The sequence below is a fragment of the Solanum verrucosum genome, unplaced genomic scaffold (assembly GCF_900185275.1).
Source record: "Solanum verrucosum unplaced genomic scaffold, falcon-dt-bn FXZP01000261.1, whole genome shotgun sequence".
NCBI classification, from domain to species: domain Eukaryota; kingdom Viridiplantae; phylum Streptophyta; class Magnoliopsida; order Solanales; family Solanaceae; genus Solanum; species Solanum verrucosum.
In genome coordinates this window covers 7,652,921-7,677,522 of record NW_026019969.1, presented here as the reverse complement: position 1 = coordinate 7,677,522, position 24,602 = coordinate 7,652,921, and the positions used below count along the sequence as shown (strand labels likewise).

The 24,602-nt window shown below is 33.2% G+C and overlaps 4 protein-coding genes across 5 annotated transcripts; 3 read left to right on the top strand and 1 right to left on the bottom strand.

Annotated features, from left to right (window-relative positions):
* The first annotated feature begins 1,015 nt into the window (after positions 1–1,015).
* LOC125815534 (hydrophobic protein LTI6A-like) lies at positions 1,016–1,814 on the top strand. 2 transcript variants are annotated; one of them, XM_049495025.1, is made up of 3 exons: positions 1,016–1,162; positions 1,347–1,457; positions 1,590–1,814. In XM_049495025.1, the coding sequence occupies exons 1-2, from the start codon at positions 1,076–1,078 to the stop codon at positions 1,428–1,430; spliced, it is 171 nt and encodes a 56-aa protein (XP_049350982.1). In that variant the 5' UTR covers positions 1,016–1,075; the 3' UTR covers positions 1,431–1,457; positions 1,590–1,814. The 2 variants fall into 2 exon arrangements, with proteins under 2 accessions (XP_049350982.1, XP_049350984.1); XM_049495027.1 differs by lacking the exon at positions 1,590–1,814 and having other exon boundaries at positions 1,051–1,162; positions 1,347–1,462.
* Positions 1,815–4,654: 2,840 nt separating this feature from the next.
* LOC125815533 (hydrophobic protein LTI6A-like) lies at positions 4,655–5,437 on the top strand. Its single transcript, XM_049495024.1, has 3 exons — positions 4,655–4,784; positions 4,972–5,065; positions 5,227–5,437. Exons 1-2 carry the CDS (start codon positions 4,698–4,700, stop codon positions 5,053–5,055), a joined length of 171 nt encoding a protein of 56 aa, XP_049350981.1. The 5' UTR covers positions 4,655–4,697; the 3' UTR covers positions 5,056–5,065; positions 5,227–5,437.
* Positions 5,438–6,211: 774 nt separating this feature from the next.
* LOC125816787 (anaphase-promoting complex subunit 11) lies at positions 6,212–14,740 on the bottom strand. The gene is made up of 4 exons (XM_049496410.1): positions 14,729–14,740; positions 14,491–14,567; positions 14,088–14,206; positions 6,212–6,688 (listed from the first exon to the last, which is right to left on the bottom strand). Exons 1-4 carry the CDS (start codon positions 14,738–14,740, stop codon positions 6,573–6,575), a joined length of 324 nt encoding a protein of 107 aa, XP_049352367.1. The 3' UTR covers positions 6,212–6,572.
* Positions 14,741–16,991: 2,251 nt separating this feature from the next.
* LOC125815524 (agamous-like MADS-box protein AGL80) lies at positions 16,992–18,043 on the top strand. The gene has a single exon (XM_049495015.1). It carries the CDS (start codon positions 17,259–17,261, stop codon positions 18,012–18,014), a length of 756 nt encoding a protein of 251 aa, XP_049350972.1. The 5' UTR covers positions 16,992–17,258; the 3' UTR covers positions 18,015–18,043.
* Positions 18,044–24,602: the final 6,559 nt, after the last annotated feature.

Genomic DNA, 24,602 nt, shown 5'->3' with positions numbered 1-24,602 from the left:
AAATACGATGAAATTTTTTCTGCTTTTCCAAATATGTAGAGGGCTAAACTTTTTTGCTATAAACTAATAAAAACAGTGAGAGATACTTATTAGTTTTGAACATATTAGTTATCACCAAAGTTTAAAGCAAAGGGCCCTTTCAATTATCAAATCACCACAAGTTTAAAATTTAAATTTGAACCCAAAATCTCGGGGGGGGGATTGTCCAATTGTTTATTTTGGAGAAGTGATTAAAATTGTCCAACGGCATTATTTTACTTTTTTCTTTATTTGAAAATTGGAACATGATTCAATTAAAATATATAGTAATAGTACCTTTTCAATTTAGACTCAAATTCAATTCCCAAATTCATTTTGACCGTCAATATTCGTCATTAAAATTGGAGCCAATGATATTCAGTTGCACTGGTTCTTTATTTAACTCCAAGAAAGAAAATATTTCACTTGTACTTATCACACTTTGAAATACTTCCTCCGTCTCATTTTATATGTCATCCCTTTCTATAAATAGCTAGATCACAATACTTGTCATTTTCTAAAATTTAAACATAAATTACCATAAATAAGAAATGAAATATATGATAGCTCTTCAATCAACACTTATGCAGTTTCTCATCTCAAATTATTATAATAGAGCAAAAACTTCACTTATATTGTCCCTTGTATTTCTAAAGTAATTTGCAATGTTTTCCATGTAGAATATTAATTGCTCGTCATTTTCGAAGATGAAACAAAGCATGGGTGCAGCAGGACCCTAAGAAAGAGGAAATACTACTAGTATGCAAAGTAGATAATGACACCACTAAATTATATGAGCTGTACAAATCGAATTCGTCTTCATCCCCCAAAAGCAAAATTAAAAACCGTTAAACAAAAAAAAAGGGCCGAGGGTAATACAATTGAGGAAGTAAACGCGTTTAAGGAACCGTAGTGAAAATACCGAATTAGCCCCTCGACAGAGAAATACCCATCAGCCTATATATAGGGCAACCAATTCCTCATGATTTCAGAATTCAGTGACATTCCTAAATCTGTTATTTAATTAGTATTTGATTATCAGAAGAAGAAGAGAAAAATGGGAGACAGCACAATGACATGTGTAGACATTCTTTTGGCAATCATCTTGCCTCCTCTTGGTGTTTTCCTCAAGTTTGGCTGCAAGGTACCCTTCTTTTAATTTAGTTTGGTGTCCGATCGCTTGAATATTTACTACTTTTCACAAGTACATGAATAATTTTATCCACCAAAGCGTAGAATTTATGAAGCAAATTACATAGCATCTTCTAGCCGCGATCGGAGTTAATTTTCTACTACTCTGATTTTTTTTTGTTGGGAAAACAAAACAGGTGGAGTTCTGGATCTGTGTTTTGTTGACTCTTTTTGGATGGCTACCTGGTATTGTCTATGCTGTTTGGGTTCTTACCAAGTGATCATCTCCTCTAGAGAAGAGAAAAAAGGTAAAACATAAACCTGTAATTTTAATTTGGAGGAATATTCATATAAGATCAAACACCTTGAAAATTCTCTCAATTTGCTTACAATTTCTGAAAAGTATCTGATTCCCCTTTTACTTTTTTTTTTTTTGACAGGTGAATATGTGATGAAGCCCACTACTAAGTCACTTTATTTCCCCTAATGGAGTATATTATCTAGCTGTTGTTTTATTTATTCTTGGATGTATTTTTTCAAAGTTTATCCCCTCCTTTTTCTTTATTGGCTACTATTCTCTCTTGTCAGGAAATTTGGATAGAGTTTTGGTTGTGTACTTCCATTCTGTTATTTTAATTGAATATACCAATAATTGTTGTACTCCTGTGGTTTCTCTTTTTAACATGTTGCTTGTGAAGTCTAACTACTGGTGGTTGGTAGGTAGGATATTTTTTCAATAGAAGTGTTTGATTTTATCATCAACACCAACACCTGTAATACGGTGATACTCAATTTTCTTTTTTCATTTTATAATAAATTAAAGAAATATGGGGAGTGAGGTGAGGACAATAGACAATTTGCATGCAGTCACAATCAGTTTCATCATCAAAGTAGTAAGCGACAATGGTGGTGCTTTTCTTTAAGATAAAAAAAATAGTATATGTTTAATTTTATTTAACAAAAATTAATAACATATTATAACTACATAAATAAGTATTTCAAGACATGGTTAATAAGTATAGTTTAATAAAATACACTTTTAATTAAAAAATTATGGAGATATATGCTAAATCAATAATAATATAAAATGGAGAAAATAATAAAATAATAGAGATCAAATCCAAATTAGTTATCCAAGTTGGCAATATTAGCAGCGTGTGTCGGCAGATGTATCCAATTATAGATGTGCTTTCTTCTCATTTAAACAAATAATTAACGCAATTTCGTGACCAAATTGTGATTGCTGACTGGCTAGTGCCCACACGTGCCTAGGGATAGCAATGAGGCGGGGCAAATGCGGGGTGAGTCAGCTTTAAGGCTATGCCGGGTGGGAAGGGTTAAAGTGAATTTTTAAAAATTAATGCGGTATGGGGTGGATTGCAGGTATATATGATTTTATGTGGATTTAAATTTAATTTTAATTTTTTTAAAATGTTATAAGAATGATAGATTATTTACTAAGATAATTTCTTTAAAACTACTAAAATATTTAAAATAGTAAATAAAAATGGTTCAATAAAAAATAATTCAATTTCTTACCTGTTTTCCAATTAACCTCTAAAAAATAAAATTTTAAGTCACTATGCTATTAAATTAATACAACTTAATGAAAAAATAAATTTATTTTATGAATTTTATTTTTAGTATCAAACTTAACTAGAAACAGAAAATATTAAAAAATTAATCGGAGCGGATCTATGCCGGACGGGTTGAAAGCACATCCCATTGCCATCCCTACACCGGGCTACACGTGCCAATCAGTTGGAGAAGCTTCACTTTTCAATTCCACTTATTCCACACTTGTCTTAGAGGGGAGTCAATTGAAGGGAAGACAAAACTATCAATTCTTAAATGTTTATTAATTATTTCTTCAAATTTGAATCATTTTTTGCTTTGTATGTTATTCTCTGGTGGGTATCGTTCTAATTTTGTTGCATATTACCGAAGGGACGATTCTTATCCACCAATAACTATGTGATTCTCGAAAATCTATTTTTATCTTTTAAATACAAAAACTAAAACTAAACCCCTGTTTGTGAACCGATATAAAGCTAGCTACCACATCAGTGAAACAAATGGAAGAAGGCGCAATATGAATACAATTAACTTAACAATGAAAAAAAAAAGGTTACTATGAAAAGTTCCATCGAAAGAAGCGTAGATATAGTTTGATATAATAATAGAGAATGCTAGCTACTCTAAATTTTGAGGAACATGTGAATGGTGAATTACAATTTAGACAAAAGTAGCATAAACAAATAGGCTTACTTAGCGGATAATCTGGACAAAAACCATCAAAACTCGTCTCATGTCCATATGAAGCAACAACGAACTAGCGTTCCATCTGCAAATGGAGTGAAAAGTTATCAGTCAATCCCACACAAACAATTAAGACCTCCCAAACAAATTAAGTTATCATTAGTGGGATAACTAATCCATCAATTTCATGTAAATTACTGAAGAATTAATAATTAATACTTTTAACCAGACCCATGCTAAATTAACTTTGCATTTTTTTTATCCTGAAATTATTATTCCTTTTATCTCGATACCAAACGTCCCCTTTAATGAGAACGCCAACTTAATTCCCATGTGATGGAGAGGGTGAAAGCAGTAGTCCATCCCTCCAATTACAGCTCTTTTACCACATGTCGGCGCTAAATGGGGATGAGTTGTGCAAATTAGATCCGGCTCCTCTTCATTTTCCCCAAGTTCCTATTTGAATTAGTGACACATGGCATAGGTTAAAATATAAGATTTAATTTTCTAATATATATTTAGTATTAAAAATTATTATAATCTCACAAGCAACATATTATCTTGTCCGTAAATAAAGAGAAAAAAAGTTCTTCCTAATTATTATTTTTTTACGTGGGATCTTTTTTTGTTTTCTTTTAAATATTGAACTGCTGTCAAATATAGCTAATGTTAATTTTGAAGGAAATAGAAAAAAAAAAAAGGTGAAATAAAATAGAAAAAATAATACTCTTCAATAGCTAATGGTTAAAAAGAAAAAAATCAAGGAAAAAATGCAATCAAAAATATTAACTTAAAAAGAAAATTAAATTAACATCCTTAGGTAAAAAAAATTAGGAAGAGAACTTTTTCCCCCTAAATTTATGTACAAGATAATATGTTGTTAATATTGTGGGGTTATAGTAACTTTTAAAATTAAATATATAATATATTTATTATTTAAATCATGATTAGAAATTTACTTTAGAAATTAAATCTTAGTCATTTAATTTAACCTATGGCATGTGTCACTAATCCAAATAGAAACTTGGAGAAAATAGAAACTTGGAGAAAATAGAGAGAAGATAAATGGAGAGGAGCCTGATCCGTTTAAATTCTATTCGTACTAATCCCAAAAAAAAGTTTTTAAAGGCAAAGTAGTTATAATGATGCAAACGTGATTAAAGACGAAACTAACCCTCAGATACTTATCAGCCTATATATGGTGCCACAACTTCCTCCTGTTTTAATCAAAATACATACTTACTGTTTAATTAGCATTTCTTTGATTATCATCATCAGAAGAAGAGAAAATGGGAGACAGCACTATGACATGCATAGACATTCTTCTGGCCATCATCTTGCCTCCCCTTGGTGTTTTCCTCAAGTTTAAATGCCAGGTTAACTCCTCTTAAATTTTACTTTTTTGAGTTCACTACTCCGATTAATTTAAATTCATATGTCGACTAAATAATTTACTTACTACTGCACACAATTTCCCTAAAAAATTTCTACTTATCATAGGTTTGTACTTATAAAGATAAGTTTTAATAAATATTTTGTGTGTGTTTTGGGAAAACAAAACAGGTGGAGTTCTGGATCTGTGTTTTGCTGACTCTCTTTGGGTGGCTACCTGGTATCATCTATGCTATTTGGGTCCTCACCAAGTGATCATCATATGGTAATTTTTTCTCAATTTTCATTACTCTATTTTATTTTATTTTTTGGTTTGGAAAAGTACTCAAATAAGGTCTAATCTGGTTAGAAGATATTTTTCATACAATATAATAGTAGTATATAGAAAGAGTATCCAATTCCCTTTTTTTTTTCCTAGTTTGACAGGTGGATATTTGAAGACCATATTACTACTAAGTATCTTCATTTGCGCTAATGGAGTATCTAGCTACCTTTCCTATTTATTCTTGGCTTTTGGTTATTTTTCTCTTGTGGACAGATTGTGTGATGAAACATATATCGTGCTACTATTGTGAGTCATTTGGGATTGTACTGTAACTTCCACTCTGTATTTTATTGGATTATGTTGATTGTGTTACAGCTGGTATTAGCTTATAACTCTATTTTATTATATATATATTCCGTTGGTACGTGTCCGATTTTATCTAAAAACCAACCTTATGATGATTATTACTACTACTTAATTTTGTCATAATATTCTCTTTTTACAAAGAGAAAACACAAATGGGGACAAAACTGCAGTCACATATCAATCATCATCAAAGTAGCAAGGTGACAAGTGGCGGTGGTATGTCTAAATCATTTACTTTGCCATACACCAATAACTAAGCTTTGGATTCTCATTAATCACTGATTTCCTCTTTCATATTCCTAACTTTGGGTGATCCCCAAAGATAAAAGAAGCAAATAGAAAAGTGATTTCCTTTTTACTATAATGGACAGAACTCTATTTTAAATCAAAATGATATTATAATCGATTAGAAATATGAAACAGACATATATGATACAACTTTCACAACCACTAAACATATTGATCACAGGTTTAAAAGTGTCGCAACAAGGCATTGTACATGCAAATCAATAAAACAACAGTAAGATTAATGATATAGTAATTCGAAAAAGGGTAATAACATGGAAAGAGGGAACGCCAGAATTGGGAAATCAAATTTCCAAACACCCCAAGATATTACAACGAAGTTGAAGATATATCACAAAACACAAACGAAACATTGTCCCTATGCCAGTTACGTCTAGGCCCATGCCTGCACGTTCCTGATAATTCATGTACATGATCAAAGGAGTCACAAGACACTAATATATTAAGAGTCATTTGATGCTTGTTTACCAATTTCAAGTGGGCATAAATGGGGTAGAGGCGGCTGTTGTAAAGGAGCCAGACTTATAATGACAGGCTGCCTACTTTGGACCAGAAATAAACATCCGGTATATCTTTTTCTTCTCAAGCAATGGCTGGCAACTGGTATATTGAGGACTTTTGGGATAAATGGCTAATAGAATATCTGCACTTGCAACCAAGTCTGATAAAATACACCATCTATTCTAGGCCTTAAAAGCTTAAACTAATAATTGTATATGGGGATGAGCACATATCAGCTCAGCTATTATCGCTAGAATTTCATAGTATCACACACAAGACACTTCATTCCTTCCTACTGCCACATTCATGAGCAAAAGATGCACGGAACTATTGTTCATTCTTTAAACTGCCATTCACGGCGACACATGGGACAATGTGCTTGAGCAGATTGAGAATTCACCCACTTCAAAATACAATGAAGATGAAATGCATGGTTGCAAGCACCCCATACTGCAAAGAGTCAAAGACAAGTAATTATCAAAGCATTATAAGCCTTTTAAAAAAAGGGGGCCACATTCCACAAAAGTCATGTCAATACTATCCACAACAAATTTATGAACCCAATCCATATTGCAAAAAATCAAATGTCACTGCTGTCATTTTATATATATAGGGCAACCACTTCAACCTCCTTTTCAAAATCCACTGACATTCCTAAATCTGGAGTTTAATTAGCATTTTATCAGAAGTCGTTAAGAAACAGAAGAGAAGAAGAAGAGGGGAAAATGGAAGACAGCAAAATGACATGCGTAGACATTCTATTGGCATTCATCTTGCCTCCCCTTGTTGCTTACCGCAAGTTCGGTTGCAAGGTACTACTCCCTTCTCCCTACTTGCTCTTCTTGATAACATATTACAGTAATTTTTATTTATTTATTTTGCTTTGGACATTCAGTAATCAAATTCACTAGTTTGATTACTTTAAATGCATAAACCAACTAAATAAAAGGCTTCCTTCCAGTTAACTTAAAACTACTGCAGGCGAAAACTTGAATATTGCCTGTAAAAACATGGCATCTGATAGATTTTCCACTCCCAAATTCGGCTTGGCTGGGCATGCTTCATCCTCTTTTATACCACCAGCCTTCTATAGGCCCTAGAGAGGTACTAGAGACAACCTTTTCCTCCTCTCTTTTTTTTTTCCTTTTTGGGGTTCAAGGGTGGCCAGGGCTAAGGATTTGTCAGTGTACAATGCAAATGAAAGTAAAATTTTACTTTTTCTTCTAAAACACTGGAAATTTTGTATAAAGATGGTGCAGATTTCACATGGTCTCTGAAAATTTTCTTTTCTGTACTGGAAACAGGTTGAATTCTTCATCTGTATTTTGCTGACTCTCCTTGGGTGGATACCTGGTATTCTCTATGCTTTTTGGGCCCTCAACTCCTCACCAAATGGTCTTCCTTTCCTATGGTAATTGTTCTTAAATTTCATCCTTTCCACTGCCAAATAGAAAAAGGATAAAATATAATTCTGTCATTTTAGTTTGGAGGAGCATTCAACTAAGATCTAACAGCTTGAAGATTCTCTCAATTTGCTTAGAAGATATTCTAGAGTTCAAATAATATACTCTACTATATATGAAGAGTATCTAATTCCTTTTTTTACTTTGCTTGACAGGTGGGCGTATAAAGGCCCCATTTAGACATAATACCCCTTCAAGTTTCATGCTGATACCTATCGGCTCATTGAGAAGCAGTCCAGATACAGAAAGAATAAAGTGCCTATGCTCTTCAAGAAATTGCCCATAGAGAGGAGATTACTTCAAGACAGAACTTCTGCTTGTTCTTGTGTATATAAACTAGTGTCTAGAATTCGTGTTACATATATCACTTCTCTATCCTTTTTTTACTTTATTAAGGTTACTGTGAACAACTTGTGTAGGAATGGAAATGTCATATTGTAATTTAATGTTTGGAAGGTAAACTACGGCCAAGAGGTCACAACTTAAACTTAGTTGAATTTTCCGCCTTCTCGTTATTCACCCTATAAGAAGCTCTGTTCCAATACTGTAACTTTTGCCAAATAACTTAAAGGCCAAAAGGTCTCAAGTTAGACCTAGTTGAAACATCTGTTTTCTTTTATTAACCCTATAAGTAAGTCTACACCATACTATATCCTTTCCGAGTCACACTGGATGGTCAAAAGGTCATAACTAAAACCTATTTGGAGAAAACCCAGACGTCTTCCCCACTGAACTTACAAAGGAATAAAAAAGAACTGTCTAGTCCTGTATCCCCATCTCTTCTCTTTCATAAACCAAGGCCATTAGGATTGGTCGTCTTGCTAGCAGGATTTAAAAAAACTAACAGAGGAAGTAGATTTATACTTTTATTCCATGAATAACCACCATAATTTATTCTTACTTTTTCTTTTTCTTATCCAACTTCAAGGAAATTACATATCCAAACATGGAGAGAATACGAATTTTTTTGTGGAAACTATTGAGAAGTTGTGATTTTCTGAAAACTCCTGCTTTACGGGAACTTATACAGGTCAATACCAGCACTTGAAGTCTATCCACATTCGGTCATTCCTAAACCCAAATTTGATCTCTTCTAACTTGCATAATTGTGCATAAAGTTGTTGTTGGCTGATGGTGATACAGTGTGATTATTCAAGCTTCCATCAGAGTAGATAGACATTAGTCTTCATGGGAAAAAGCATGATACAAATAGATTCAATACCACAACCGTCTCACTACTAGGGAAAATCAAATGGATACTTAACAATCTATATCCAAAATTGAGCCAGTAATATGAACTAGTCATAGCAAGATATAGTCAAGCCGCTGAAATGCTCTGTAACACAGACACATAATATGTTTGGGTTTTTTAACAAAGTAAGAGTTAATATTAAAAGCATCAAGAAGATGCATAATAAGTTAATACTGATTCTCAAAGAATACAACATCCGTGACAAGTGTTTGTAGTATCTTTTAGTTGACAGCTTATGGTGAAAATATTTGATTAAAATACTCAGTTAGCTGTTATAACACACCCTATATTAACAATTACCTTCAAAGTTTCGTTCTAAACCTATATTTTAGAAGGTTCACTTCTGTTAACTACAAATTTAAAAGAGGGAGAAGTTGTCTTGAGAAAGTCTCTTTTGCAATGGAGGATAATTGGACAGCTCCAGCCTCCAGATGTATCACAAGTTTCAATTGAAAAGTTCTCTGGTACAGCTGCTAACAATGTTACTTGGACAAAAGATACTCTTATAACTGTTAGCATGTTAGATGCAGTTTTCAGTATCAACACCTACTATGCATCTAAGAAATTGTACCTTACACCAAATCAAACAAATTAAAACTAAATATGAAGGACTGCAAATATTGTCAAGGAACAGTTTGTAGCTCTCCTTGTGTTCATGAGTAACATCAATGTAGAAATATGTAACCTTGAAAAATAATCAATGGATGTATCACTGTGGGTTCATCAAAACATAATCAAGTTGAGCAAAGAGTTCGGGGTTGAGTTTGAGGGGTGCAGAAAGGAAGCCTTAGCACTCTTCAAGAAGATAGACAGTAGAAGACATTCAAGGAATATAGAAACAGAGCGGAAAACAGGGGAAAGCACCAAAGTCAAAGGCATACAGGAGCTCAAAGGTTTAATGATAGATATGAAATTCCAAAGCAAAGGCACAAGAAATAGGGGGAGGGGAAAGGCTTTAGATATATGATGAATGTCTCCATAATTTCATGGAATGTGAGGGGTTTAAATTGTAGGGATAAAAGGAGGATGATAAATAGAGTGATTCAGAAATGGAGAGCAGATGTGATCTGCTTACAGGAGACAAAGCTTGAAGGAAATAGTGGGGAGGACATTAAACAAGTGTGGGGAAAAAGAGGGGTCAAATATGGGGAACTGCAGGCTAGTGGCACTAGGGGAGGCATATTAATGATGTGGGACAACAATGTTTGGGAAGGGGAAGTAGTGGAGATAGGCTCATACACCTTGACTTGCAGTTTTAAATCAAGGGTAAATGGTTTCACTTGGCACATGACAGGGGTATATGCACCAACCTGCAACTTAGAAAGACAGGAGGTGTGGTGGGAGATAGGAGCTGTCAGGAGTTTATTTACAGGGCCTTGGGTCCTTGGGGGTGATTTCAATATTGTTAGATATGCTTCAGAAAAGAGGAACTGCTCCAGAACTTCTGTGTACATGAATGATTTTTCCGATGTTATTGAGGACATGGAGCTAATTGATCCACCACTTGAAGGGGGGAACTACACGTGGGCCAGGGGATCCAGCCTGGAAGCTGTTTCGAGGATAGACAGAATTATGTACTCCTCTGAGTGGGGGGAGAGTTTCTGCAATGTGAAGCAAGAACTATTACCTCGAGTTTGCTCTGACCATGCACCAATTGCACTTAAAAGTGGCCGTTGGAGTCATACAAAATCATATTTCAAATTTGAAGGATGGTGGTTGGAGACCGAGGGTTTTAATGAAAGAATTAAAGATTGGTGGACATCTTTTGAATTCGAAGGGAGGCCTGATTTCATCTTAGCTTCCAAGCTGAAAGCTATGAAGACTAAACTGAAAGACTGGAGTGTAAACACTTATGGGAACCTGGAAAAAAGAAAGAAGGAAATGCTCAACAGAGTTCATGAGTTTGACGAAATTCAACAGTCCAGGCCTTTAACGGAAGGAGAGACTCTTCAAAAAGCAAGTGTGGTAAAGGAGTTTGAAGAGTACGCAAAGAAGGAAGAGATAGCATGGAGACAGATATCTAGAACTCTGTGGATAAAACAAGGGGACAAAAATACAAAGTTCTTTCAGAGAATGGCAAATGCTCATAAGAGATTCAACCATATTGATAAACTGGTGGTAGCAGATCAAGAACTGGTGGATCCTATTGATATCAAAACAGAAATTATTTCTTTTTATAGGAAGTTGTACAAGGAAAGTGAGCACCGGAGACCATCCTTTCACATGAACCAGTGTCCTTCCATAAGCTTTGAGGAGCAACAAGAACTACAAAAGCCTTTTGAAGAAGAGGAGGTCCTTCTTGGACTTAAAGCTTGTGCTGTAGACAAAGCACCAGGTCCAGATGGATACACAATGGGTTTTTTTGTTAATTGCTGGGAGATAGTGAAGGGGTATTTGATGTCTACTATGCAGAACTTTCACTCCCAGGAGTTTTTTGAAAAGAGCTTTAATGCAACATATATAGCTCTCGTCCCAAAAAAGAGTGGTGCAAAGGAATTGAGAGCCTTTAGACCAATCAGTTTAATTGGAAGTGTATACAAGTTGATTGCAAAGATTCTCACAGAAAGATTGAAGAAAGTGATGCACAAGCTAGTAGATACTCAACAAATGTCCTTCCTAAGAGGAAGGCAAATAACTGATGCAATCTTAATTGCCAATGAGTGTCTAGACTCGAGAGTGAAGGAAAAGTCCCCAGGAGTTATGTGCAAACTGGACATAGAGAAAGCATATGATCATGTCAATTGGAGCTTCCTACTTGAAAGCATGCAGAGAATGGGCTTTGGATTGAAATGGATCAAATGGATAAAGTTTTGTATAAGCACTGTTAAATTCTCAATACTGATAAATGGATCTCCTGAAGGTTTCTTTCCATCAGACAGAGGACTAAGACAAGGTGATCCCCTCTCACCTTTTTTATTCATTATAGTGATGGAAGGCCTAAACAATATGCTAAAGACTGCTCACACTAAAGGGTGGATAAGGGGCTTTAATGTAGCAAATGATGGGAATCTAAGATTGGAAGTCACTCATCTCCAATATGCAGATGACACTCTCATCTTCTGTGATGCAGAAGAAAGCCAACTTAAAATTCTGAGAGTGATACTCATTCTTTTTGAAGCAACTTCAGGTCTCCATATCAACTGGAGAAAAAGTCTTATTTTTCCAATTAATGAGGTGAACAGAATGCAACATCTGACAGAGATCTTGGGAGGAGAAATAGGTAAACTACCAACAGTATACTTGGGGATGCCTTTGGGAGACAAAAGCAAATCCAATGAAATCTGGAATGGGGTGCTGGAGAGATGTGAAAGAAGACTATCTAGATGGAAAGCACAATATTTGTCTAGAGGTGGAAGATTGACCCTGATCAACTCAGTCTTAGATGCTATGCCAACATATTTGATGTCAATTTTTCCTCTCCCCCCTAAGGTGGAGGAAAGAATTGATGCATTAAGGAGGAATTTTTTGTGGAATGGAGAGAAAGAATACAAAGGATTTCATTTGGTCAAATGGAAGACTGTAATTCTTTCAAAGAAACAAGGTGGTTTAGGCATTAGAAACTTGAAGAAACGGAACAAAAGCCTTATGATGAAGTCGTTGTGGAGATTTCCTAACGAGGAGCAGGCCCTTTGGGTTAGAGTGATTCAGGCCAAGTATGAGAAGATAGATCACTGGAAAACTAAGGAAGTGACTTCTACCTATGGTATTAGCCTATTGAGATCAATCAGAAATTTGTGGCATTGTTTCTTTCAAAGAACTAGATTTAATGTAAACAATGGAAGAAAGATTTTGTTTTGGGACGATAATTGGTTAGGAAATGGCAGCCTCAAACAGCTCTTTCCAGACATCTATCTGTTGAATCAGCAACATGAGGCCACTGTGCAAGAAATTTGGTCCATCCATGGATGGAACTTAACATACAGAAGGAGGATACAAGACTGCGAGGTGGATAGACTAGCTGAATTTTATGGCACCCGGGACCATTTTGGAGGATTGAAAGAGGGAGAAGACACTCTTAGGTGGATTCATCACAGCAAAGGTATCTTCAAAGTTAGCTCTGCCTACAAGAACCTGAATCAAATGGGGACTCAACTCGGATTTTTGCCTTGGAAGCTTATCTGGAAAGTCAAAATTCCATATAAGGTGACAGTCTTTACTTGGTTGGTAGTTAAAGAGGCGGTACTAACACAGGAGAATCTAATGAAGAGGGGAATACATATGTGTCCTAGATGTTTTTTTTGTGAGCAACAGGCAGAGATAATCAACCATCTGTTTCTTCATTGCAAGGTGGTTAGACAACTATGACACTTATTTACCAGCTTCAGGGGCACAAACTAGACCATGCCACAAAGGGCAAGTCAGGCTATAGAAAGCTGGAACAATGAAGGCAGTGGCAGTACAGACCAAAGCAAATGGAGGATTGTCCTAGCAGTGATTTGGTGGACCATATGGAAGGAGAGAAATATGAGATGCTTTGAGAGTAGTAGTAGTCTTTTACACAGGATTAAAATGAACTGCATAATCACTTTTTGCTATGGGTGTAGTTCGGAGTATGTAGATGATCCTATAGCGGTTAGAGATATCCTAGGTCCTTTGTAAGATGAAGTAGGATCTAGTTTAGTTTTGTTTTAAGTACACGCAATTGTATGTAGCTCCATGATGTAAATTTGGGATCCCAGCCTTTAGTGCTAAATATTAATACACAAAACTGTTACCTTTGTCAAAAAATAAAAAATAAATAATGCAGGGGGTATTTTCCCGTTTTGTCAAAGAAATGATGAATGCAAAATTATATTTTCTTTTTTCTCTTAGCAAGATAGTCCAGCTAGCTTATGGCCTCAATTGAAAGGCACAAATGCAAAGTCTAGGAGCCAGAATATTCTGATGCTTGAATTATTTCACCAATTGCATCAACAATGTTTCTCAAAGTTGAAAGTACAAATACATATAGACAATGTACAGACATATAAGGCAATACCAATATGCAATGTACAAAACATAATATTTCATCCAGTAAACATATATGAATTGGTGCAACTCATTGGATATACAGATACACTAGGTTTACATGTGAATGGTGATCCAGTATCTTATATGCCTTAGAAAACTATTATGGAGAGATAAACAGGCTTACTTAGTGGACAATCATCACCAGGGAGTTTGCAATCAGGACAGCAACCATCAAAAGCCATCCTACATATACCACAAGTTTCATCCTGAGCATCCCATGTCCATGAAGAAACCGCATGCCATCTGCAATGCATGAGGAAGTAACAAAAGTAAGATGAAGTAACCACGTCATGTAGTCTTAAGTCCGACAACAATTAAAATACCAAATGCCATGAAGAGTACATACTCTATTCACGATCCCAGCAAAACACCCAACAGAACAAGTTAAGGGAAACTTCATGATATACTGATACAGCCAATTCTCAAGGAAATATGCCAACATATCCTTCAGTCAAAGCAACTGTAAACTTGCAACATTACGCTCACCCTCCATTTACTTAAGAAAATCAGAATATGCACTTATGTACCTTAGTGAAACAATCGATGAAACACAAATTAAAGTAGATTTGCGGGGGAGTTCAATGGCTCTACATTCTCCAACAAACTTCAGAAATCAATGATATTAAAATCCTAAGATCACAAGATAAGTCATATCCAATCACTAATTACATATTTAGACAGAAACTAAGCTTTCATATCAGAAATGATTTAGTAACAGTTGCTGTAATTCACTGCACTAATTATCTGCTCAACCAACATACATACCGTATCCTTCATTTAAATATTTCAAATCAATGACATAATCACAAAAGGATACGCAAAATCTTGACTTTCATTGGCTCATTCTCTGCAATATCAACACCACAGAAACGGAAATTCGTAAATTATATGAGAAATGATAATTAAAAACACTCTTCACAGAAAACAAATAAAAATGAATACTACATTAAAAGAGAAAATAACCTTTTTCTACGACAAAATTGGTGTGTTAATCTACTGCTTCTGCAAGAAATTTGAAATTTTGAACTGAAATTTCTTGGTTTAGGGTTTTATACCAACTCTGAAAATGGCGGAAAACTAGTGAAAAATATGGTATGATCCTACCCAGTGAGCAACAGGCTTAGGCTTAAGGCCCAGACTGAACTAGCCCATATCGTTATCACATGGGCCGTTAATGATTTTGGGCTTGTTTATTGGAGAGCAAGTATGCCGAGATTATTTGAAATGTAAAAGCAAATCAAATCTCCGTGGTTTGTTTTTGTAATACATTACGGAAAATGGTATGAAATAGCAAATTATTAATTCAAATTAAATGTTATAGCCATAGTTTCTTTTATTTGTAATTCGCAGCAAACATTTCATGTTTTTTGTCATCCCATTTGTATACCAAAATATACAAATAGACCCATTCGGTATACATATGTGTTGTATAAAAATTGATTGCAGGACCCATTTGTATACCAAATATACAGATAGACCCATTCGGTATACATATGTGTTGTATAAAAAATAATTGCAGGACTCATTTGTATATCGAAATATACAAATAGACTCATTCGGTATACATATGTGCTGTATATATGTAGTAATTTTGTTTATATACAATTACTATGTTTTAGTTTGTATACCGAAATATACAAATACAGATTTTTATGTATATGTATACCGAAATATACAGATTAATAGCCATAGCAAACATAAAGTTTGTTATGAGCGCAATTATACAAACTATAGTTATAGCATACAAATATGATTTTTATGTTTGCTAAACCTAAAATTTACTCTACTTGTAACTTGTAAGGGTAAAGGTTTCTAACTATGTATAAAAAAAGATTTCGTTTTGACATTCCGCTCCCTTTATTTTACGAGGTTTTATTCAGGCCTATGAACTTGTTCAAAATTAGTGTTTGAAACCTCATATAGTTTTGTTCTATTGTATATATATGTGTGTGGCCGTTTTAAGTTGTTTTTGTTAAATTGGTTGTAACTACCCCTAATTACCACATAAAATGGTATTTGATTAGATAATATTATTTATCTTACTAATTTGACTATTGTAATTCATATCATTGATAAAAGAAAAAATTAAACTAACAGCTGCAAAGAGAGAAATACATCATATTACTACTACATATAATGAAGTTTGATTAGAAACATAATTTATTCTACTAATTTGACTATTGTAGTACACAGCACTGATAAAAGAAAATATTAAAGTAACAGTTGCAAAGAGAGAAATACATGACAAGTGAAAATGTAAATATTTTAATGAATATATATTTTTAAAGTTGTGAAGGTTATATATAAATTGGAGGGGGGGGGGGGGGGGTATTATTTAAAATTTACTCTATCTTCACTTTTTTTTTCTCAGTTTTCAACATATGAAATTCACGTTGTCATACTGTATATATCTTTGTTAGTCCATACATTGATTATAACTTAATATTTGTCTATAAAAATTATGAACTCTACTAAGAAAAAAAATTAGTGTTTGGAATTTATGATTTATCTATTAATTTCCAAATTCACTTTTGTCCATGTATGATGTATCTAATGACTACATGAGATCTCGTAGGATGACCGTTATAATTTGATTTTAAAGCTTACCATAGTTACCTTTTATACAACTCATTCATTAATATGTTTACATGCAACATATGGTCCGTAAGATATGTGAAAATTGAATATACCATACTTTTTTGTTAAATAGAATTAAAGTCTATGAATAAGTCATGACAAATTTCAACTAATGATTTTTTATTATAAAATAAATAATAACCAAATTATTAGAGTTAATTTTAAAATACCAACTTTTAAACTACAATTCCACTGAAAAATGTTATTAACAACCTTATTTTACTCATCTTTTATGTTTCTATATCAGATAGGGTTGCAGGAAATTTAGCAAGTAATAATTTATTTGTTTTCTCTTTTTTCTACGTCTACGTAAGAAACACGTCTATGAGTATATATCGCGTTAATTTTTAACAATTTTAATTTTTGGGATAAACCAGTTATGACACTATGACTCCGCCCCTGGTCAGGTGGGAAAAAAAATTGTATTGGCAATTAAAATTGAAATATTTGGGCACTAAATTTTTTCCAAATATGTTTGATCATCAATTCATCTTCCAGATATGCAAATAAATACAAAATCTTCCATATTAATTAGTGAAACATCTTCATAATTGTATATAACATGCCCATTCCAAGAAACTAAAGAACACAGAACTCTACATCTACCATATTTTTTCACCTTGTTTGCATATTTGTTGCATCCAAGAAAGCCAAAAAAATGACAAGAAAGAAAGTGAAATTAGCCTTCATCACTAATGACTCGGCAAGAAAAGCAACATTCAAGAAAAGGAAGAAGGGTCTGATGAAGAAGGTGAGTGAATTGAGCACCCTTTGTGGGATTGATGCTTGTGCTATTATTTATAGCCCTTATGACACTTCACCAGAAGTATGGCCAAACACCATGGGAGCTCAACGAGTGCTCGCGGAGTTTAAAAGGATGCCTGAGATGGAACAGAGCAAAAAAATGGTGAATCAAGAGAGTTTCATAAGGCAGAGGATTGCTAAAGCGAGTGAGCAATTGAAGAAACAGAGCAAGGAAAACAGAGAAAAGGAAATGACTGAAGTTATGTATCAGGGGTTGACCGGAAAAGGGCTTCAGAATTTGAATTTGGGAGATTTGAATGATCTTGGATGGGTAATTGATCAGAACTTGAAGGAGGTTTATAAGAGGATTGAGGCAGTTAAAAAGGGGGCTTCGACTTCCTCTTCTTCTTCTGTTGCGGCTGCTGCAGCCGCAGCCGTGGCTGCAGCTGCAGCATCGCAGGCTGTTCCTCCACCGATGGAGCAAAAGCCTGCTGTGGTGGAATTGGGATTGGATCCGATGCAGAGGACACAAACAGAGTGGTTTACTGATTGGATGAACAGCAACACAAGTGATCAGCATATTGGTTATGGACATGCAGATGAGATGATTTTGCCCAATTTTAATGATAATCATAATGCTAATGTCTGGCCTAATAATTTCTATCCTTAGATTTATGTTCTGCTTCCTACTTCTTTTCTAGATTTTTACTTATGTCATTTTTATTTTGTTGTTTTCTGAATCTGCCACGATGGATATGAATTACTACATGTTTTTTTCTTAATTTATGGTGGGTAAATTTCTTTTTTTCTGGTGCTTCAGATAGATTGTATTTATCATATAAATAAATAAAAGTGTGTGTTTGACAGTTTTAATTTGTTCGCACTATGTTATTTTAAATTAAATTAATATTCTTGACTCGGTGGTGCTACTATTAATAACTTTACGAGTAAATTGTCTAGTGCTCCGTCATGTCATGTTTTAATGCAGAATACACTTTAATAAAATCATTACAAGACATGTAGGGGCACAAATTCGTGTTCAAACATGAACATGCAATGAGCAACGTTAATCTTAATTCGTTCCGAAAATTTTGATCTCTCTCAAAAAAAAAAAGTAAAATACATACATACTAAATTATTAACGTAAAATAAAATTTTATTCCAAACCCATTATTTTCTTATGTGTCCTTAAAAAATTATAAGAAGATAATATTACACACAATGATATTTTTGTAATTATAAAAAGAAACTGATCGATAGGCAACACACACACAAAAAAAAACTTTGTTAATCAAACAGTACTGTTATATTATGTCATTCCAATCCACTCTTTACAAAATATCATTAGTCCCTCTCCAACACATTCCTCTTATTTAAGTAGTGTGCGCCGCAGCTATGGCGCAAGGTCTCTAGTTCGATCCCCTACAGGGGTGTTTCTTTACCAACGTGGGTTGTGGTGCACTGGTGGGAGTGCTTCACCCTTAATCAGAGGTCTCAGGTTCGAGCCCTGGGTATGGAGAAAATCTTGTTGGAAGCGCCACCCCCGAATGGGCCCTGCAGAGCGCGATCTGGATTTAGTCGGAGCTCCAATGTAGGCTCCAAACACCGGGTGGGAAACCAAAAAAAAAAGTAGTGCAAGTGAGATGGTCAAATTAATGACATTTAGAAATTAGAACCTTACTCTAGGTAGACTGAGCTATTTGTCACTAAGAAAAAAAAACTAATATTCCATTAACAGTATTAATTTCTCAGTGGTGTTAAAATTAGACTAATCAAGTTTATGCACCCAACTTGTCGAACGATTGATGAACCTAATTAACTTGTGGACTAGAAAGGAATAAAAGAGTATAACACAACGAGTATATCATTCTCAATCCACTATCTAACATCCAAATAGTAATTAATTCTCTATCTAAAAAGGCTTAAAATAAAGAATGAAATAAGGAAAATAATGGATAGAGAGGAGTGAGAGCTTTCTGAGGTCCAATTGCAACAAGAAATTCTTTGAGAAGTTGTCTCGAGTCACCCTGATTTTATAATCCGTACATGCCGTTATAAGTTTAGACAGATTATTAGCATGTTATTAATTAACTCAGTTTATTTCAGTTCATAGAAAATTAGTGTGATATTTAGCCCAAATTGAGCCATGACAAATTTTGTTAAAATATTTTTAAATTTTTTTTATTTGATAGGTTATATGTAGCATAATAAAATAATAATAATAATAATTTATTAGGCAGTAAAAAAAAGAATAGATATAGCAATTGAAATTTAATAAAAAATGATTGGATTAAGTTATGACTCAAATTTTTTTGCCTAAAACTCATTTTAGTTCAAATAACTTTTAAATAAGTCAATAATTCATTCATTTTATTAACTCAACTCATCTTAACTTGGGTAAATTCAATTCGACCATCATTTGACACCTATAATCAGGATGGTCAAATGTGTGGATGAGCTGACGCTTAAGTTAATAGATGTGTGTACAAGTCATTAACCCTTACTTAGGCTAAAATGGCGATGGATCAAAACTGATTAAATAATGAGTCCATAATCCTACCCAATCTACTCTTATAAAATTTTAATTTTTTTCTAATTTATTTAATTACCTAATTTATATATATATATATATATATATATATATATATATATATATATATATATATATATATATATATATAAATACTAACGATTTTACTTTAAAAAATTAAATAATTTGGTAAAGATTTTCATAAATCAATTTAAACTATATTCCATCCAACTTTTAAATAAGCTGAATTAATTATAAATCAATCAATCCAACTCACTACTCAACACATATTTGAACCAACAACTTTAAAATGAATTGAGTATTTTTACTTATTTGCACAACCCATGAAATATTCTTGATCAAATTAAAACTCCTTTTGACAGCCATGCAATCTTTATGTTGTTACTAATTATAGTAAACAACGTGCAATTTGTTAGTGAAGGGATGTGTCATAATCAGGTCTAGGGATTCTCATTGACTGATCAAATTCTCTCTATGTGAAAATTCTGGAGGCTCCAATTCAATTGAAAGAGCGTATTATTCATTCAACCTGATTCTTGCTTGGAGTTGAAGAATATTAATCAACTAAATATATATATTCTCTTTGTTTAGATGTTCTTAGTAAAAATTACACGACTAGTTTAAATTCTTATTTAGGCAAGCCCTTGAAGCAAGAATTAAGCCAATAATGTACAGAGAAGGAATAACTTACAGTAAACAAACAAAAGAGTGTAGTCACCGCTAAATTAAATGTGATCAAACAATTAATGTTAAACCCATAGATAAGGGTGGTGGTGGAATGATACGATATGAATTTAGGGTATGAAAAAAAATTCTATCAAGAAGCACTTTACTTATAAATATGTCTTATACAATGTGAATCTAAATTAATCGAGTTCCCAATATAAATACCGAACAATGAAAAACTTTTTTAAAAAATTGTTTTAACACTGGTTAAACGTTATGAAATTTTACCTAAGTTTTTCTCATAACGTTTTAAAGTCACAATTACAGACATGCTTGAGGGGTACGTACCCAAGAAACAGGAATGAAGAAACTAATAGGGTACATTACACTAAATATTCTTGTAACATAAACATCAAACTATTACGTACATTCCTTTTTTTTTAATCAAATCTTATGGAAATAGTCTAATTATCATGAGATTAATATTTTATCATGATATGAGGTCCTAATTGAATTTAAGTGAACTGAGGGACGTCCCTTGGTTCAAACCGACACATTCCATCCATATTCTTAAACCGACCCACCTTATTCCGACGTTGTCATGGTCTAGTTTTTGGCGAACATCAAGTAATCGTTCGTTGATTTTGACCCTCAAGTTTTCACTTGTTTTTAATAATATAAGTTTTTTTATGAATTTCTTCTTTGTTATCGGGATCGACCCTAAGCCATAATGTCTCAAAATAAGTAGGTCATATAGATTTCTTTTTATTTCTTTGCTTCAAATTTTGTGAAAAACTCCATTTTATCATCTCTCACTTGTTAAGGACAAATCGAAAAGTCCATATATAACAAAAATTCCCATATGAATCTTGGACAAAGAAAACAAACCCTTGAAACTACATTATTGAATGGACCGGGGGGGGGGGGGGGAGGTTTGGTGTGCTTCAAAGTTTCAAACAGCACAAAAAGAAATTAGAGACCCTCGTAAAAGGGATTAATACAAATGGGCCAATCAATCTCAGTGGTGAATGGTGATTAAGACAGAAAAGTATAATTCTAGCTAAGTCTAAAGTATATATAATGCTTGTAGAGGTATCTTCTAGCCTGTATCTTTGGTTTAAGTGAATTATGCCACTATCTTTCTACATCAATTGAAAATGATGTGTGACAAGAATTAACATAATCTAAATGAGTGAGCTGGAGACTAGAGAACCAATGAATCACCCCTCCAAATTGTGTATATTTTAATCCAAACATGTGTCTCTACATGTAAATACCGGAGTCTTTCACCTTTTTGTAGGCCGATCGTGGGCTGCAACTCAGTTGACGAGTTATCTACACCTTTAAAGAAAAAAGTACTATACAAAAAATTTCATGAGACGTGTTTCTCCAATTCTTGAACTTGATTTAGAAAACAATGGGATATTTGATTCACCTAAATCCTAATTTTATTTTATTTTTATTATTATTTTTTACCTAAACCCTAATTCATAATGGTGGATAACGCTTATTTAATTTATCAAGTCAAATTACTTTGACCTATCCAAAGCTAATAAGTATACATAAATTCCTCCCACTTGTAATTGCAAAATGCATGCGTTCTGATTTGGCTGAAAGAATATTAATTCCCATAATTAGTGGACGAAAAGCAACATTAATGAAATAGCGGCAAGATCCTGTTGAGTGCTTCAAGCCCAAACACAAGGGAGCCTCTAATGTCACTTCACTTGAAACATTATATTATTGCCTGATTTTGCACGCTCACTTGCAACTAGTGGTGGCAAATGGGTGGGTTGGATTAAATTTGGGCGGATTAAAAATAGGTTAACATAAAATGGGTAATAATTTAACCCACCCATAGTTGATATGGGTGAAAATTGATTGAGTAAAATACTAGTTTACTCATATTTACCCATATTTTCATGAGTAAATAGTTCTCTACTAAAGAATTCAACATGGAGAAAATATTTGAGTCTTTTTTTAGATGAAAATTGTTTTAAATACTTTATTTAGTTATATTGTATCATAAAAGTACAAAAAAACTCCGATAACTTTTCAATATAAAATAAATTTATGTAATAACAGGAAGAAAATATTTTTAATTTCAAAGTAAATGAATATTTACATTTTAGGACTAAAACATGCTTAATGCACTTTAAGCAATGTCAATACTAATACATGATTTTCTTATTTTACACTATATTATTTATTATCCAATACAAAATTAAACAAATAAAAAAATATAATTATAATTAACAAAAGAAATGTACATTTAAAATATATATTTTTTGGAGGGCCAAAGACTTTATCTTTTCAATTATAGAGAAGAATAATTAATTTTTATAGAAGACATAAAAAGGAAGAGAAGTTACAATAATTTTAGTGATATCATGAATTTTGAGTGAACAAAAGTTGGAAGCTTAACCCATTTGGCTAGTCCATACTTTACCCATATTTGAATATGGGTATCAACCCATATTTTATCCATATGAAAAATCACTCACCCAATCCATTAAAATATGGGCTCATTTTGCCGGCACTACTTGCAACTAATATCATAGTATCGTCATAGAAAGAAAGAAATTATTTAGAGTGTGTTTGGTATTGTCAAAAATATTTTCAATTTTTCTTAAAATTTGGTTTGTTAAATTGTTTGGAAAATATTTTTTTTTTAAAAAAAATAAGTTAAGTTTCTTGAAAAGAAGAAAACAACTTTCCGGTTAGAAATAGAATAAAAACAAGTTTCGTATTGACATTCCACATTGATTATATTGTTTCTTTCCTATCCTTCAATAACTAACAGCCCTTGCCCTAGCCCAACCCCACCCTCATCCCCATAGTGTTTGGCGACAAAATTATGTACAAATATTTTTAGAATAATATATTTTTTTTCACTTATCAATCACCAAAAAATTATATCACACGGAAAACATTTTCCTCTATACCGGACATGCCCTTAATTCAGGTTTTTCAAGATCATCTATGTTCTCATCAAGAGAAAGCTTCTCTCTTAGTTCACTTTCACTTGTTCATTTTAGACTTTACACGCTCTTAAGAAATAATAATTGGTATGAGTGTTTTACTATAATGTCCATATTAATTGATGTTTAGTATTAGATCTTGAAAAATGATTTGTGGATTAAATAATCAATGAATAGGGTAAAACATGAAGAAAAAAAAAGTAAAAAAATTATTTTTGAAATAACGAACGACAAGAAGTGAATGAGTGGAGTATTTGGTAAAAATGAAAAATGAATTTAAGATTCTAGTTGTTATTAGGAACGACATTCTTTAGAAGAAAACTATAAATGTGTCCTATGTAGCATGCACACGAATAGGAACAAGAAATGACCACCATTCTTCTTGGAACAAGATATTAAAGTCTAATTGATTCCCAAAAAAAACAAAAAAGAGGTAAACCAAAGGGGGCATATTCCTTGGCTAGCTCCTATTTTTCCTCTTCCTTTGAACGCAAGCCACTAAATTGAAAGCTTACACACTGACCCACCGTACCATTATTACTTGTCTCCTCTAAAATTCAACACTTCCATGCATCCATCTCACACTATTCACTATTCTCACTATGTACTCTATTCTCCTTTATTTTGTCACTTTATTCAACAAGATCATACCCAATATTTTATCGTTGCATCAATAACGACATTGTGTCGCCCATTTATCAATAAGGAAAATTTGATTTTACTTCAGATTTGTTAAGAATACTGTTCTTAAGAATATTAATCACACAACGCATCCTTAGAATTCAACAAATTGGACTGGGGACATAATTAACAAAATCTCAAGAAAGAAGCCCAACTTGGAAGAGATGGGAGAAACTAGGGGTGTACATGAACAGATTGGTTCGAATTTTTTAAATATCAAATCAAATTATTTGTGTAAAATTTTTAAATTTATAAACCAAACCAAACTAATAAAATTTGGATTTTTTCGGGTTTTACAACCTCGGGTTGGTTCGGGTTTTTCAAATACCAAATCAAATCATTGTGTCGAATTTTTAAATTTATAAATCAAACCAAACTA